The sequence below is a fragment of the Mauremys mutica genome, chromosome 5 (assembly GCF_020497125.1).
Source record: "Mauremys mutica isolate MM-2020 ecotype Southern chromosome 5, ASM2049712v1, whole genome shotgun sequence".
NCBI classification, from domain to species: domain Eukaryota; kingdom Metazoa; phylum Chordata; order Testudines; family Geoemydidae; genus Mauremys; species Mauremys mutica.
Window position 1 is genome coordinate 44,795,350 of NC_059076.1, and position 16,746 is coordinate 44,812,095.

General features: G+C 40.3%; 1 protein-coding gene across 1 annotated transcript in view; it reads right to left on the reverse strand.

Moving 5' to 3' along the window:
• Positions 1-13,038: 13,038 nt before the first annotated feature.
• The window catches only part of ANXA5 (annexin A5), a 34,251-nt gene continuing 30,543 nt past the window's right edge, over positions 13,039-16,746 (reverse strand). Inside the window, exons 12-13 of the mRNA XM_045019416.1 lie at positions 14,857-14,979; positions 13,039-13,666 (exon numbers count right to left, since the gene is read on the reverse strand). Coding sequence (XP_044875351.1) covers positions 13,604-13,666; positions 14,857-14,979 — 186 coding nt within the window. The 3' untranslated portion in view covers positions 13,039-13,603. The remainder of the gene's footprint in view (positions 13,667-14,856; positions 14,980-16,746) is intronic.

A 16,746-nucleotide genomic window follows, 5' to 3' on the forward strand; every position in this document is an offset into this window, starting at 1 on the left:
GGCTAGGACACCTGGCCAGAGAGAAGGGTGGATAAAGGGAGGTGATCAAAGAGTACAAGAAAAGTCATGAGCTAAGAGGAGATGTACTTAACATCACGTAAAACATTGTGCATGAGTTCTGTCTGGTCAATTTGCATATCAAGCTCTACAGTGCAGGGACGGAGTCTTTCTATGTGTTTGTATAGTGAGTAGGCCTTTTTAGGTGCTATCATAATATAAATAATAAAACTTCAGAGAGTGGTTTGCTTAACCCAGCAAAATAAAAATTGCTAAATCACCCTAAAAAACAATCTAGCCCTCATTTAAGGCAGCAACAGTACAATGCAATAAAGGAATTACTCTTCAACACAACAAATACTTTATTACTTGCAGAGTCACACTCACACAAATTGACCAGCAGGTGAATGTGAAAATTTGTATTGATTTCTCACATTGTCTTTAGCCCAGCTGAATACAGCATTTAGAGCAAAGCAGCAACACAAAGACCGTTCTACAAATCCTCAGGGAACCCCAGGTTATTACAGCTCTGCAATTGTACCAGACTTTAAACCGATTAGCCCTTGTGTCATCAATTAATATTTGTAAAATGCTTTGAGATCCCCAGAAGAAAGGAGACACCAAGTCCGGTGCCACAACCATTGAACTATGGAGACAGCTCTGTCATTGACTCATTGGGTGACCTGGGGCAAGCTACTTTGCCTCTTGCCTCCATTTCCTCATCTGTAAAACAGCGAAAATAATGTTCCCATTTGTACACAGTTATAGGCTTCTGGATTAAAAGTATTGTGTTAATTATCAAAGGGCAAAGTATTAGTATCCTAAATTCTTAACGTACAATAACAAACTTCTAAAACAGTGGTCCTCAAAACTGTAGTTTGTAATCTCTAGGGGATCCATAACAATTGTCCAAGGAAGGAGCATGGGGCAGGTTGCAAAGGGCCCGCATTTTTCCTGTAAAATTTGTATATCTGATGTATGTATCTCTGCTACCGTTATGACTTAATTATCTCTGTACTGCACTTCTAAATTTCTAAATAGTCTGGCCATTTGTGAGGAGTCAGAATTGATGCAGCTTGTTAAAGAGAAGATCCACATTGTACTCTCTCCTAAGATATGTGTACACTTTGAGCTGGGAGTGTGGTTCCCAGCTCAAGAAAACATACCCAACACTAGCTCTCCTCAAGTAAACATGATAAAAATAGAGTGTAGCTGTGGCGGCAGGAGAGACATGCCATCCTGAGTATGTACAAGTCAAAGTCACTAGGCATACACTTGGGGTGGCTAGCCCCTCCCACTGTTTGCACTGCTGCAGCTACATTTCTATTTTTAGCATGCTGACTAACAGAGTTGGCACAAATATGAGTCTTCAAGCTAGGAAACAAACTCCTTTCTTGTGGTGTTGTCCCACTAATCTAGAATAAAAGTCATTCAGACTGAAGGGCCATCGCTACTCTTTGTGTATAAAAAAAAATAGTGCATTTATATGAAGTTAAGATCAATTACAAGTCTGGGGCAGCCTGATAGTTTGAACTAGGAAAGGAGTCCTCAGCTTCTGAAATCCTAAGAAGTATTGCATTAGCTGTAGAATGTAGACTTTGATAAGGTAAGTGTCATGCCCATAGATGGGGTTTATATCAGACATTTAGAAACAATGTTCCCTTCATGGACAGAAGGAGGGAAACTTAGGCAGGCACACCTGAGATGCTGCAGCTTCCTGCAGGCAGAGGTCACCTTACCACAGCCTGATTTTCTCATTGATGCCAGGATAACACCAATGACTACAGTGGAATCACTGCTGACTACAGTGGGGTAAATAAGAGCAGAATCTGATCCAAAAAGCAGCTGCCATGAAAATGGCAATTTTCTCCACCAAATCCAGTTCACTCTTTCACTTAAGAACATGAAAAAACAGTTCTCAGTGTGTTTTACAAACTCAAAATGAGCCTGGTTACATCCCCTCCACAGTGATCATTCTCTTCTCTTCCTTCAGTTCTGCCCTTTCCTGGCACACCCAAAGATCCCTCACACTGGCCATGCTTCTCAAACTCTCCGTTGGTTGTGCAGAAGCCAGAGCATGGTTACCCAGTACTAACAGACTTCTGGTTAGTACAATCTGAAGGTCAGGAATTGACAAGGTAGCACTTTCTTATGTGATTAGGGCATGCAATTTGTTTCTGATTCATGGGAGAAGGTTAGGCTCCATTTTGTAAGTGTTAAATAACTTCAATAAATTGTCCTTCTGAAAAAGTGACAATTGATGGAGGGGGGGCAGGGGGCTCTAAGTTCCTATACCACATATTGTGAATGAATTCAACATGCTTGCTGGAAAAGCAGTGTAAGCAGTGGGATCAGTCAGTGTTACAATCCACAATCTTGCAGGTCAACATTGAATTTCTCCCAGGATTTTATTTTGAGGACCAGAGAGAGCAATACTTATACACCACACTCTGATTTTACAGTGCCAAGAAATCCCAGTCTAGGCATCACCTCAGTCCTATGGGACGGGCACATGCCCCCAACACAATGTTTAGCAGAGTTTGTAACTATTTACTGGCATGGTTAACTCTAAACACACCTATCTTCCTGTACCTAGTTCACAGTGCTTTTCCCAGTTCTGACAAGTCAAGTTCTGGAACCTGTGTTCTCCTTCCTCCCAGCATCTGGACATCCCCAAACACACTGCCCAGCATACTGCCATCCTCTGCTGAAGCAGTATGGGATATCTGCCCAGATTCTCCCTGAAAATACAAAAACATTGAAGCAGCTGTGGCAGGCAGATGCCAGTACACAAGCCCCTGTGGGAATAGTAAAGCTGCCAGTCCCCATATTAAATATTTGTCTCCAAAACTCAGATCTTCTTTAGGGGAAAACAGCAGGATCCAAGTTTTAAGGAACTAAGAGCAGACAAGCATGAAGCAATTGACTTCTGTGGGAGTTGTGTGCATGTCTGAGGGCAAAATTTGTTCATGAATTAATAGGTTCTTAGTAGGAAGACAACTTACTAATAGTGTCCTAAGGTTTTAAAGCACAGATTATATTATGAGGTTCCTAAACTCCTTACATTGTCTGAAATTCGTGGTCTACTGTATAAAACAAAAGAGGTTAATTCTGTGTGCCTGTAGCTTCTAGTTTATTTATCAACCAGCATTTGCAAATATTCTCAATATGCTGATTAACCAGGAAAAATAACTGCAATTAGTAAAATGTGCAATGAATTTCTTAAAAGATTTCATTCAGATGTACAACCAAAGATTTTATTTTTTCATGGCCAGTTTGCACTTTGGGCTGTATGCCCATGCAAGAAAATAAAGGGGAATAAAGGTCACACACAAACCCCAAACACACACACTTTACACTCGTATATAGGAGTTAAAGGCTGAACGCTGCAGGGGAATGCTTCAATGGCACTCGGGACTGCAGTGCACCTATTATTACCCCTGCAAGGCAAAGGAAGGGCTGGCAGATCCATGAGGAGATTGTTTGGGTAACTTACAGACTGGAGTGGTCAGGGAGCTGATATCCAATTATGCAAATCTTCTTGCTGATGACAGGGGAGTAAAAAGGTGCCTCACAGTCAAGGGCACCCCACAAAAATGTCTTAATCTCTTACTGTGATTAACATCTTATATCTCCTCACAACCATCTGAAAGTCAGAAATCCATCTGTTCATTCATTCCTCCCACCTAGTAGCATTTCTCAAATAATTTAATGCCAAAGCCTTTTAGTTTCCCATACACTGCAATTTAAGCTTGTGCTGAAGCCTGAAAGCTATAAAACAGCATTTATTATGCCACAGATTTATTAAAGCGTGTTAGTAGCTTGGCAAAGGGAAGTTGGAACAGACAGCTGTACACACTAATGCAGGCATCAAAACGTATTCCATTGAATCCAAAGTATTTAATCACAAGTTTAACAAACTTATTTGAGCATATGGTTGAGTAGGGGAGAGGTAGGCACAGCTGTGTACATATGTTGAAAGAAGAACAGGAGTACTTGTGGCACCTTAAAGACTAACAAATTTATTTTAGCATGAGCTTTCGTGAGCTATAGCTCACTTCTTCGGATGCATAGAATGGAACACACAGACAGGAGACATTTATACATACAGAGAACATGAAAAGGTGGAAGTATGCATAACAACAGGAAAAGAGAAACTGCTGAACTCGAATTAATATGCAAATTAGATTCAATTAACTCTGGCCTAAACAGAGACTGGGAATGGTTGGGTCATTACACTAATTGAATCTATTTCCCTATGTTAAGTTCTCCTCACACCTTCTATGGGTCATCTTAATTATCACTTCAAAAAGTTTTTTTTTCCTCCTGCTGATGATAACTCATCTCAATTGATTAGACTTTTCCTGTTGTTATGCATACTTCCACCTTTTCATGTTCTCTGTATGTATAAATGTCTCCTGTCTGTGTGTTCCATTCTATGCATCCGAAGAAGTGAGCTATAGCTCACGAAAGCTCAGGCTAAAATAAATTTGTTAGTCTTTAAGGTGCCACAAGTACTCCTGTTCTTTTTGCGGATACAGACTAACACGGCTGCTACTCTGAAACCTGTACATATGTTGAGAAATTCAGGGATAAATGTTCAATAGGCAGGCAGGATTTTAGGGGCGTAGCTCCCATTCATGTCAATGTGTATTGAGCATCTCAATACCCACACATTAATCTCTTATTTTACAGCGAAAGAAATGATTTTAGATTAACAGGAAAAAACCTAAATGGCCCATCTGGCCCAGATTCCAGGTTGAGGATGTGCTATAATAGAGAAGAAAAAAAAAAAAGCACATTAAGGCGATGACCAAAGTCATTATAGTGAACAGGAAATAGTCTGAAGAGCGAGAATACTAAAAACATTAAACCAGTGACTAGAGAAAGTCCATAACTATACAGAATTGTTTCTGACAAAGAATATGTAAAACAATAGCACCACCCACTGGCCACAATGCAAACTATGCAAGTGCTGGATTTGTGTGAAATATTTTAAATTCCGATCTAGAACATTTAAATTTAATCTCCCTTTGAAGAAGCTCTGCTTTAATATTGCAGATATTAAAAAGCCTATCAGCAAGTCTTTAAAATAATACCTTGCCCTCGCTAATTCTGCGGAAGGAATGACCAAAATACGTAAAACATTGTTTGAAAGGGATGCAAGTTTGGGTCTCACAGAAGAGAGAGACTTCTCAGTGGCTAGCAGCAGAAGACTCGAGGCTTCCCCACTGAGCTGTAATTCATGGTGCTCCCAAAGGCAAAGGCTGTGAATTATGCCCAGCTGTGCAGTGATTTGACAGTCAAATACCTAGCAGAGACACAGGTGCAAACATCACACTTACTAACACTTGTGACCTAATCAGGATTTGAACCCAGGTTTCTCAAAAGTGATATAATAGTGCATCACTGTTCCATACAGCTTAGCAAATATTACTTTTTAAAGGGTATAGAGTGAAGGATATTTAGAAAAAATATTTACTGATTCATTAACAGTTAAAATGTTCCAGAGAGAAGAGAATCAGGTTCACATGCCAGCTCTGAAGCAGTGGCATTATAAATTCCCTAAAAGCAGAGACTATGACAAGATGAATAAACTTCAGAGTCATAATCCTGATCTTCATATACATCTCTCACCCCTTTATTTCAATACACATGTTAATGTTATTTAACGGGTTGGACTGGAAGGTTCAGAGCATCGGTAAACAGCATATACAGTAACTCTTCATTTAACGTCATCCTGGTTAATGTTGTTTCATTGCTGATCTATTAGAGAACCTGCTCATTTAAAGTTGTGCAATGCTCCCTCATAATGTTGTTTGGCAGCCATCTGCTTTGTCCACTGCTTGCAGAAAGAGCAGCCTGTTGGAGCTAGATTGTGAGGGCTTGGAACCAGGGTGAGCCAGCAGCTCCCCTAAGTTCCCTGTGCCAGGCTATCAATGGCCGGGCAGTTCAGGTGTTCCTCCCCCCACAGGGGTGGCTCTATGTTTTTTGCTGCCCGAAGCCACGGCAGTCACACAGATTCTGCGGCGTTTCTTTAGGTGATCTGCCGGTCCCGCGCCTTCGGCGTACCCGCTGCTGAATTGCCGCCAAAGCCGCGGGACTGGCGGACCTCCCGCAGGCGTGCCACTGAAGGCTGCCTGACTGCCACCCTCACAGCAACCGGCATGCTGCCCCCCTGCGCTGGTGCCTGGAGCCGCCCCTGCTCCCCCAACTGCCATGTGCTGCTCCTGCTCTCTGCCTCCTGCATGCTGTGCGGGAGCAGGGGGGTGCTGATGTCAGGATGTCCCCCTCCCCTGCTCTTGTATCTGTACTCCATCTCTGCAAAGCGCGGGGGGGGGCGGGAGAAATGACACGACAGGGCTTAGGATGGAGGGAGCTTGCTGGCAGCAGCTCCTGTCTGAACTTGCTGATCTACTTGAAAGGGCAGTGTACTTAAAGGGGTAATGTGTGTCTCTCTCTCAAACACAAGCTGTGTGTCTGTCTCTCTCACACACACGCACCGCCCTGGCTCTTCAGTGCCTGTGCAACCATGCATGCACCAGCCGGAGGAGGGAGTGATGTGCTCCAGCAGGTTAGCGTGGGTTCATCACGTTCAGTTTCCGCAGGGAAGTGTTTGCAGCCACCACCGTGCATCTATTGTGTCTCCTCCCTCTGCCTCAATCCAGTGCTGCCTTGTAGAGTGTGAGGCTACATTAACAATGTGTTAACTCTTGGGGGCTCAGCCGAGTGCTAGTTCATCATTTAGCGGCAAGGCATTCCCTGGGAAATATCCCACCCTCTGATTCCACCACCTCAACCGAGCTTCACAATCATTGCTGTGTACAGTATTAAATTCTTTGTTTAAAATTGTTTAAAAAACTTGTGTGTAAAAATGTATAAAATATCTTTTGTCTGGTGAAAAAAGTTTCCTTGGAACCTAATCCCCCCTATTTACATTAAGTTTTATGTGGAATTTGGATTCGCTTAAAGTAGCATTTTTCAGCAGCTTAACTATGTTAAGCGAGGAGTTACTGTAGTCCCCAACTCATCGGCATTAAGCACATGCTAACATCCCATTGATTCAATTAGACTCAAGCACATTGTCAAGTGTTTTGCTAAATCAAGTCTATATAGCAGTGGTGAGCAACCTGCGGCCCATCAGGGTAATCCACTGGCGGGCCACCAGACAGTTTGTTTACATTTGCACAGCCACTTGCAACTCCCAGTGGTCACGGTTAGCTGTTCCCAGCCAATGGGAGCTGTGGAAAGCAGTGGCCACACACACAGACACACAATCAGCAGGCACCAGTCGTGTCTTGCAGCATGAACTTCCTGGACATCACAATCAGCTTCAACAATGGAACCCTACAGACAACCATGTATAAGAAATCCACAGATCACCACACGTACCTTCACAGATCCAGTAACTACCCAAATACACCCAGAAATCTTATCTGCAGCCAGGCATTCAGATATCAGAGCATATGTTCTGAGGAGAAAGTCCAGGATGTACACCTTAACACACTTAAAATCGCCTTAATCAAAACAAGGGTACTCCACCAGAGCAGTAGATCACATCACAGAACAGACCACTCAAATACCCTGAAAGATCCTGCTTCAATGCAAGAAAAGAAGAAACCCGTCCAATCACACACCCCTAGTTGTCACCTACCACCCCACACTGGAACCCAGAGAGTTAAAACTCATACTCAATGGGGAAATATTACCCTTACTTTCTACTTTTTGCCTTCAAACAACACTCCAATCTCGTCATCAGAAGCAAGCTGTCCACAGATCAGGACCCACCAACTCAAAAGCAACACTAGCCCCTGCCAGAACAACAGATGCAAAACCTGCAAACATATCTCCACTGTTACAATGATCAACACCCCACCCAACACACCTTTCAAGACCCAATGGGTCCTACACATGCCTACTACTACATGTGGTGTACTTCATCCAGTGCACTAAATGCCACAACAACAACTTTGAGTGAAATGAGAATTACTATGGTCTTGAACGAGGTCACATAGAATGTGATAAAATACAAGCACACCATATCACCTGTGAGCGAACACTTTCTCAAAATGATCATTCCATATCTCCTCTCTCAATCCTTGTTCTCAGAAGAAACCTGCACACCACCTTCAATAGACAAGCCCGGGAGCTTAAATTCATAACTTTGTTAGGCGCTAAAAAGATCAAAGATACTGGATTTATGGCTCACTTCAACAATCTATAACCCACTAACCCTCTTTTGTCCTATGATTGCAGCAGTGTTAACTGCCCACTTCACCTAGAATGGTCTCTTACAGCATGTTAACTCCTTATGCTAAACAGATTTACCATAGCCTTGTATTTAGCTGTAACACCCTGATTACCTTACCCAGAGCTCTTCTGATCTGGGAAAGATGGAAAGCTTGTCTCTCACCCCAACAGAAGTTGGTCCAATAAAAGATATTACCTCATCCACTTGGTCTCTTAACCTAATGAGTTATTCAGCAATATCTCAGGCATTTGTTGCCCATCTACTATGCACTTGTAGCTAGATTTAAGAGAAATGAAATGAAGTATGGGTTAAAACAGATTAGTCCCTTATTGCTTTTTCGGGAATCCCCTTTGAGAGCAATGGTTTAATCGGTAAATAAGAGCCAGCAAAAGTTCCAGCTGTCCTGGAATCAAAGGGATAAAAGGAACATTGATATCAAACAGTGCTGGTTTGTTATCCACAAACCACGTGCCCCATATGATCCTGCTTAGTTCTTATCATGAACTCTGAGCTGCACAGCAAGTATTTCATTCTATTTCCACTTGGTGTTCGTAGTTAAAGAACTCAGTAGGAATATTTAATCTAAAAAACTGAATTATGTCACGGAGGAATTACAACCCGTAACTCACAAGTAAATAATAGATCCCTAGCTTTAGTTTTAACAAGATTTTATTGGAAATCCAGATAGAATGAATTCATACTTAATGCCTCACTACAAACCAATGGAGAAGCTGTCTGAATAAACTAGGTAAATCCCAAGGATTATTTCACATGTGCTGTAAGCAAATCAGTACTAAGAATAACATCTCATTATGAAAATAGGCTATGCTGCCGTGTCTTATTTGGTTCACAGGTAAATTTGAAAGAGAAGCCCTGAGACACAGACTGGAAAGCTTGGAATTTTAAGTTTGCTTTAAAATAAAAAGTGCCCCTGCCAAATTAGGGGCCTGATTCTACCACCCTTACAGCAAGTAGCCCCTTACTGTGAGTACAGAGCAACAGATTCCAGTCGGACTACTTGAGCTGTAAGATACTTTCTCAGTGCAAGATAGAATTGTGAAATTCATACCACTCCAAAATGATACGATTTCAGGAAACAAATAGGAAAAATGGGGAGGGAGAATAAGATTCCAGTCCCTCCGAAAATAATTTGTTGTTACCGAGAGATTCTTTTTATATTTTATTCACTATGTAGTTTAAAAATTCTTAGCTGTGTACAGTTATTAGGAATTCCCAGTAGTTCCATCATTAGTACTTAACTAAAAAAAAAAAAATCAACACACCTTAGTACCAGAACACCTCAATTAAATAACCCTCCTCCCTCCAGTTTTATTTCCTATTCATGAAGAAAGGTGCAGTGGTCAGACTTTTTAACAGAACAATTTAAAAAAAAACATGGAATTTAAAATACCTTCCTGGCTCTGCATCTTCTGCAAATGCTTTTTTTTTTTTTTTTTTTTTATAAAGATTCTTAGGTGACAAACATTGCAAATGAAGCCCAACCAGAACCTGTTATACCAGCACTGTTATCTGCTGCATCTTTTAAGTGATTTCCTTCTTCATAAATCCTAGCAGTAAGACTACCTGGTTTAAACCTGCAAGCACCAGGTTTGTTATGACCTTCGCACCTGGCTAGCTCAGCTTCAAGCACCAACTGCTCACTCCACTCCAGAGATAAATGGACAGTACAATGCAGGCTGCTGCTAAGATGAGTCTTTCAAATGGAGATCTTAAATTAAAAAAACAAAACAAAAACCCAACAACCAAAGGTTCTGCATTGTCTCAATTAGTGCTGCTAATGCCATATCACTTGGAGTCTGTCTCTAGTGTCCCAGACAAAACTTCTCCTCCCCACAGCTATACATGTTGGTTGCCATTGCAGTGAGGCTGTAGGCTAAGACTTTGGAAGTGAACTGGGGCACAGAAGTGTGCTTGGAAAGTTATTGGCTCCAATTACTGCTGCCACTTGCTGCCTTTACCTCCCTATGATGGAACACAGATAAGCAGGAAGGCCTGGGAGCACAAACAGGCCATCAGCAACAAGGCACTGTCTAGAGCTTTACATAATAAATGGTCTTTTAAAAAGCAGTGGCACAGGCACAGAACAAGCACACAGAACAATGTAACGGAGCATGAAAGGGTCAGTGTCAGGGCACCAGTGGGCAAAGTAAATTTGAAAAGCTGTTACTCAGATTTGCAATTCCATCTCATCACACCTCCTCTGTCTTGCAATTTTACTCACCATGAGTGCTGCTCCAAGGACCAGCTACAGGAACAAACCGTACCTATTCACCAATATCAACAGATGCCACCCTCAGGAAAGGCAAACAGTGTCTTCATCCCTCATGACAGATTGAGAAAAGCAACAGGTTTGTCTACAAGAGAATTTAAGCTACATAATCCTTGCACTGAACACTTCATGTCAAGAAGTTCTCCATTACAGAACTCCAGTCTAATTGATATCCCAAAGAGGGAAATATTGTAGTTGTTGATAGTATTCCCACTTTACAATTAAGGTTGCCTAAGCATTTCCATTCTAAGCCCATTCTGAGTTATCCATAACCTCCCCAAAATGTCTAGACTCTAATCTTGGTTCACAAGAGTTTGTTTTCTTTTGCTGTCAGGCAAAATGATTGAGCAGTTTGAGAACTAAGTGAAAAACACCCATATTCCCTCCACTTCTCATTGTGACGTTTTTATAGAAAAAAAAAGCCAGCTTTAGCCCTCAAGCAGCTGGAGTAAATGGCTGAAGTTTGGCAGAGAATAGTCCTCATTAAAAAGTGCCTTTGAGCGTTCCAGTAAAAAATTATTTTGATTGGGCACAATACATTTTTTTAGAAAAGCCAAACTTTGCACAAGTACAGTACATTTTTAAACAATAATCATGCTAAGTTTGTGACTTTCAGTTAAGGAAGACTGGGCTACTCATGGATGGCTAACTTAGCTACATACTAAACATTTTCAAATCATAACTTCCTCCACCTTCTAAGAGCCCTGCTTCATACACTGCACAGCTGTGTATAAATTAATTACAAGGGTGTTTCTAGCATATGCATAGTACACAAAACTACACCCATATATCTAAGGGTGTAGAAGTATATAATTTCTCTTCCTTTCTTTTCTGAAATAGTGCTGGTTTATAAGCACTATGTAAGTGCTAGGTATTATACTACTGTATTACTTGAGAAGCATTTGCTCAGGTCCTCAAACCCATTGTAATGCTTACAAACATGCAAGCATAATTTACATATATCCTGACTGAAAGTGTTTAAACCATGCAACCATAATGTTTTACATCTAGATTTGATGGAATATTTAGGTAGTTTCTCCATTGCCCAGATTCTGGCCCAGTTTGATACCAGACTGCATCACCATCTGGTGACGGGGAGGAGTTGTGGTTAAGGCACTTTATTACAACCAATGATATATGAATTCAGTAACCAAGCTCTGCCACTGACTTCCTGTGTAACTTTTGGCAAGTCACTTAATTTGTGTATCAGTTCCCTGCCTGTAAAAGGTAGATGATAGTCCTTCCTTATCCTCACGTATGGACCAAACAAGTGCCTAACTAGCAATAGTAAATCAAACTACTTTCATAGGTACTACATAGTGCAACTATTTCTGTTGGTTATCAGTGAAGATTAACACAATATTTTCTTAAAATTGAGTAGAGCCAGGGAAGAAAGATAAATAGAGAAAGATATTGGAAAAAATAAAGCATCTTGGGGGGAAAAGCTATTTCAATGAATTAGACTTCAGTTTACATTTACTTAACCATAAAACTCAAACATTATTTTAATGATTTCAATCCTTCATTAGAAAGTTACATTTCAATACTGAATAGATTTTGATTTTAAAGAACTGAAGTACTCTGCTGTGAGTCTATTTCAATAGCACTTTTTTAAAAAATGTGGAGTTTCTGCAGTTGTGACTGAGTGACTTATGAGCTAAGTTTTGAGTAGCTGTTTATAAATATCTTTTGGAAGCTAGAAACAGAAATCTGTTTCTCTGATTGAACTTTATTCTTCATCACACGCACACATTGATTTGATTTACAAGGTTGTTCATGAATGCTAAGCTAATGGCACTGAATTTAAAGGTAGAACATTAAATAAGAATTTTAAGGACTTCCTCCCCTCAAAAAATAAGGGAATAAAAGGATTAGGAAAGATCTGGGTGTGGAATTTTGATACGTACTCCAAGTTCCAGAAGGAAAAAAAAAATATCACTGTGCAATTTGCTGTAAATGAGAACTGTTACTCTATCTATTCTGTCCATGCCAGTTCCAACATGTAAGTGGTGACTGAAAATGGAGAAAGATTTGAGGACAATGGACAGCAGAAAAGTGTAAATTCAAGACTGAAGACTCTTGATGCAATCACAGTCATGGAGATTTGTGCGCTCTTGGCATCTGTCCTACTTGGGGCATGGACAGGCCGCACTGGGACACCTCCATTGCCAAGAAAAGAAAGAGAAAGGACTGAAGAAATTGTGCATCCCTGGGATTTCACATGCAGTACCCTGTACCTTATTGAGTATACTTTCTTCCAACAATGTTGCTATCTTGTGCCTGGTTTACAGGACCAAATACACAACCTAGAAAAGCAAAAAGGGTGCGTAAAGCTCTCCCCTGACACCAATCCATCCATCTGGAAGCCACCTATCACATTATTACATAGCTCTTTCCAAAGCACTACGAAAACAGAAAGCGCTATGTACAAGGTACATGTACATTTAACCAATCTGAAGAAAGAATGGATTTTTTGCTTGTCAAAATAGATACAACTCTGTTGGGGAGGGAACAGTTTATTGGTATGTTATGTTTCCATTGATAGCTCACATTGTTGTTTAACAGATTCATTCTAATAGCACCAAATATATATTATTACACATGAAGGATAATTTTCCTTAGTTCACAATTTTAAAGCTACCTTAATATTTCCATTAAAATGAGTTACCATAAATGAAGTTTAAAGAAAGAGATTAGAGACTAAATTTTATTTCAATTCTTCTTGGAATGTGTGGATTTTTTCTACTTCAGCAAAACATCTAGAAAAAATTGTGCATTAAGCCAAGAATCCATCTTCCATGAAGAGGAGAACATTCGCATAGTCATAAGAGGTACTTCATAAACTCCTGGGGGCTGGGATGGATAGACTTCTCCCTGGATGCCGGTAGGAAGAGAGACTGCATATCACTTCAACAACAAGACTTTCATTGGGTCTTTTTAACCATTAGGATATTAGTGTGGCTGTAAGCTCCTATAAAGGACTAACATGCAAAACAAAGCTAGACATGCTAACTGAGAGGCTGCAAGGCGGGAGCAGGACTGAATCCTTCATATCACTGACAGTGTTACTCATCATCTCCACCGCAGAGAAGCAAGAGCGCTTTCCTGAAGTCCCCAGATGTATCTTTCTGTGTACGAAACATAGTATTAATCACAGTGAGTCACAACCATAAAGACATTTTTAAAAAGGGTCAAACCCAGGAAATACTCCAACAAATGACAGAGTTTCCACCAACAGGAAATCCATTTGTATGACTATCTGCTCAGGAATGACACAAGGAGATTCTCTGATTAATGTGTTACTTTTAAACATCCAGACTTCTCGTTTAAATAAAAATTCCTGAAAGATTGCAAATGGCAATACTGGAGCTGGGCCATTTACTGCAAGTTACAAAGTCATTTCTTCCATTTGCAAACCAACTAACCAAGGGAAAACCATCCTAACCCAAAGCTTTACAAATTAAAACTTTTTACATATTGGAAGTGACTTCCATAAGTTAGCAGGGGTCCAACCCTACTCCCCTGGCAGTCAAATGGGAAATTTTGCTACTGACTCCAGAGGAAGGACGTCTGGTCCCTTTTGATAACTTCAAAAGCAATTTGACACAGCAGAACTGAAGGACTGCAGTGTATAAACAGAATTGAGTAAGACATGAAAATGGAGACAATACTATATGACGAATACTTCTACAAATACTGTGCTATAGAAAAGAGTTATGGCTTATATTAAACAGCTTTTTACTTTAAACCAAATACATGGAAATCCTACAATATCTGGTTCTCTTACCAACTCCCTTCCCTCCCACTTAAATTATTATGATTCTGCCTTTGTCTCTGCAATTAAACTCTCTCTTGGGTAATGATGTAAAAGGAGACTAGATTGTAATTTCAGTCCAGCTCCATTGCACAAAATTGCTTGCACCATGGGAGGAAAAAAAAAATGATGGAATGCAGGATCACATGCAGGATTACAACCCCACTCCGTTTCCTTCTGCCACTGACAGCTTCTCTGAGACATGGAGAATGAGAGGAAAAGCGCTCAGACCAGGAAAGTGTAAAAAAGGCAGGAAGGGGGGAAAATGTCTCTGATTTTCTTATCAGATCTACCCCACTACTACACATTTGCAAGGAAATCTGTTTAGGAAATATCTCCCTCTCAAACTACTCTGGCATTTAAGCCCTTTACAAAAATTCATTAATTCAATATCGTGCTTCAAATGTTACCTACCCTACCTAAAGAGGAAGTCTTACACCACCTATAAACACTATTTTCACCCACGTATTTCTTTATCAGTGAACTGGATTTGAGAGATTTTACCTGAATCATATGATGTAACGATTTCGCAAAATTCTTTCTGAATTCACGTCTAATGTCCAGCAGATCAATTTCGCTCCTCGAAACCATGATTCTGATCAAAGTATCATCATCAGTGCCAGCTCCCTATGTTAAAAGATAATTAAATATAATTTTGAAGCATCTATTTATGCTGCACAGGTATTTTGATCTAGAAAAAGTTTGAGAGCCCTCTGTAGTATGGTTATAACTGATAAATACATTTCATATACAGTGAGAATGTCTATGGGTCTTCAAAGAACCACTGCATTGTATTTCTATCTTATTAGTATAAAATGTTTTGGTCTGTATCACAGGGCATTCAAAATTCAGTGATGTTGTGAAGTGCTCTGTGCCTTGAACGTCTATGAAGTTGAGGATGCTCAGAACCTCCCAGTTCATGCCCACTAGATTGTAGCTTCAGGCCATAAGTGCCCAAACAAATGGAAATGATCCAGCTCCCGAAAATCAAACAGTATGGTATTTGCATGATCAAGATCAGTATCTTACTAAACGATCCCCAATTCCACCCTAAGAATTGACTTTGTTTAACTGAAAGTTGGAGCACAAAGCCCAGTGATGACTAATCAAGGCATGTGACTTGCTGTACAAGTCTGAGTCACTGGTAGAAATAACTATTTTCAAAACTATCTGACTGCTCATATGAATGGAGACTGTGGTAAATGTAGTATGTAGCTGGATTCAGGCTAGCTCAAACAGGCTAGCCTGTGCACTGCTTTTGCTGTGCAGACGTACCCTTAGTGAGTTTTAGCACTGATGAATGGTGCCAGATTGACAGCCCTGCAGTCCCAACCCCCTAATGATCAAGCAGTCAGGTTCAACACAGGCAATAGCAATGCAAGTTTCTACACCAATATGCCTCAACAAGGTCCCAGGTGAGCCCCCTACCCTTATTTCTAGCCCCTATTCTCAATGTCCAGTCAATCCTTAAACTTTTGGTTGTGACTGGAGCTGGTTTTCATGGCACACATTTGAATGTTTTAGATGGCTGACCTAAGGACACTCTCAAATTATGCCAGGAACCAAAAAGCCCCCTTTTTGACCAGGATCAAGGACTGGAAACCACCTTTACCTCTTCCAGATGTGCAAGAGGCTCAAGTGCAATGTAGGATTGAGCCTTGTGTGCAGTCCCTGAATGGGTGACTGTGTCATGACAGATTGTATTAGTAAATTTTTCTGCTGAAGTTACGAGAAAGTGGTCTCCTTACAAATAGGTTCTGCAGATTTTAATACAAAATTATAAACTTTCTATAGGTTTTTAAAAAAAAAAACAGCCTGTAGAATTTAATAAGAAATATGTCTGCAACAGAAACCTAAAATATGGTTCAATACACCTATAGAAAGTTTTTCTATTAAATGCCAAAGATTTGTAGAGTATTTTCTTTACAATTTCGTTATATTTGTATGGAACCCTATGTTTTCATCTCATTTACATTTTACAGGGCTTTTCTATAAGGATAGTAGAACAACTGTTCTTTAAAAATCCAGATATCAATTTATGATTTCCTCCAAGTAATTATTCATGCAGACATTTTATTAATATATTTTACTTCATGATAAACCCATTTTAGATGAAGGCCTTATCTTCAGTAAGGGAAAAACCTATAGGGAGCCTAGTCATTAACCTGCTAATTCACACGAAAACTACCAACTGCCGGCTGTCTTCACTAGGATTTTAACTCATGTTGACTAACTCAATATATGAACACATATTTTTTTCCAAGACAACGAGGCCTAAAAGGGAGCATGCATGTGTAGCTAAGGGGGGAGGGTGGGAGAAGTAGGGGAATGAAGCAATCAGTAAAGCCAGATTGGTGTTTAAATCTCAATTTTTGGCAGCTCCTCTCTACTTCT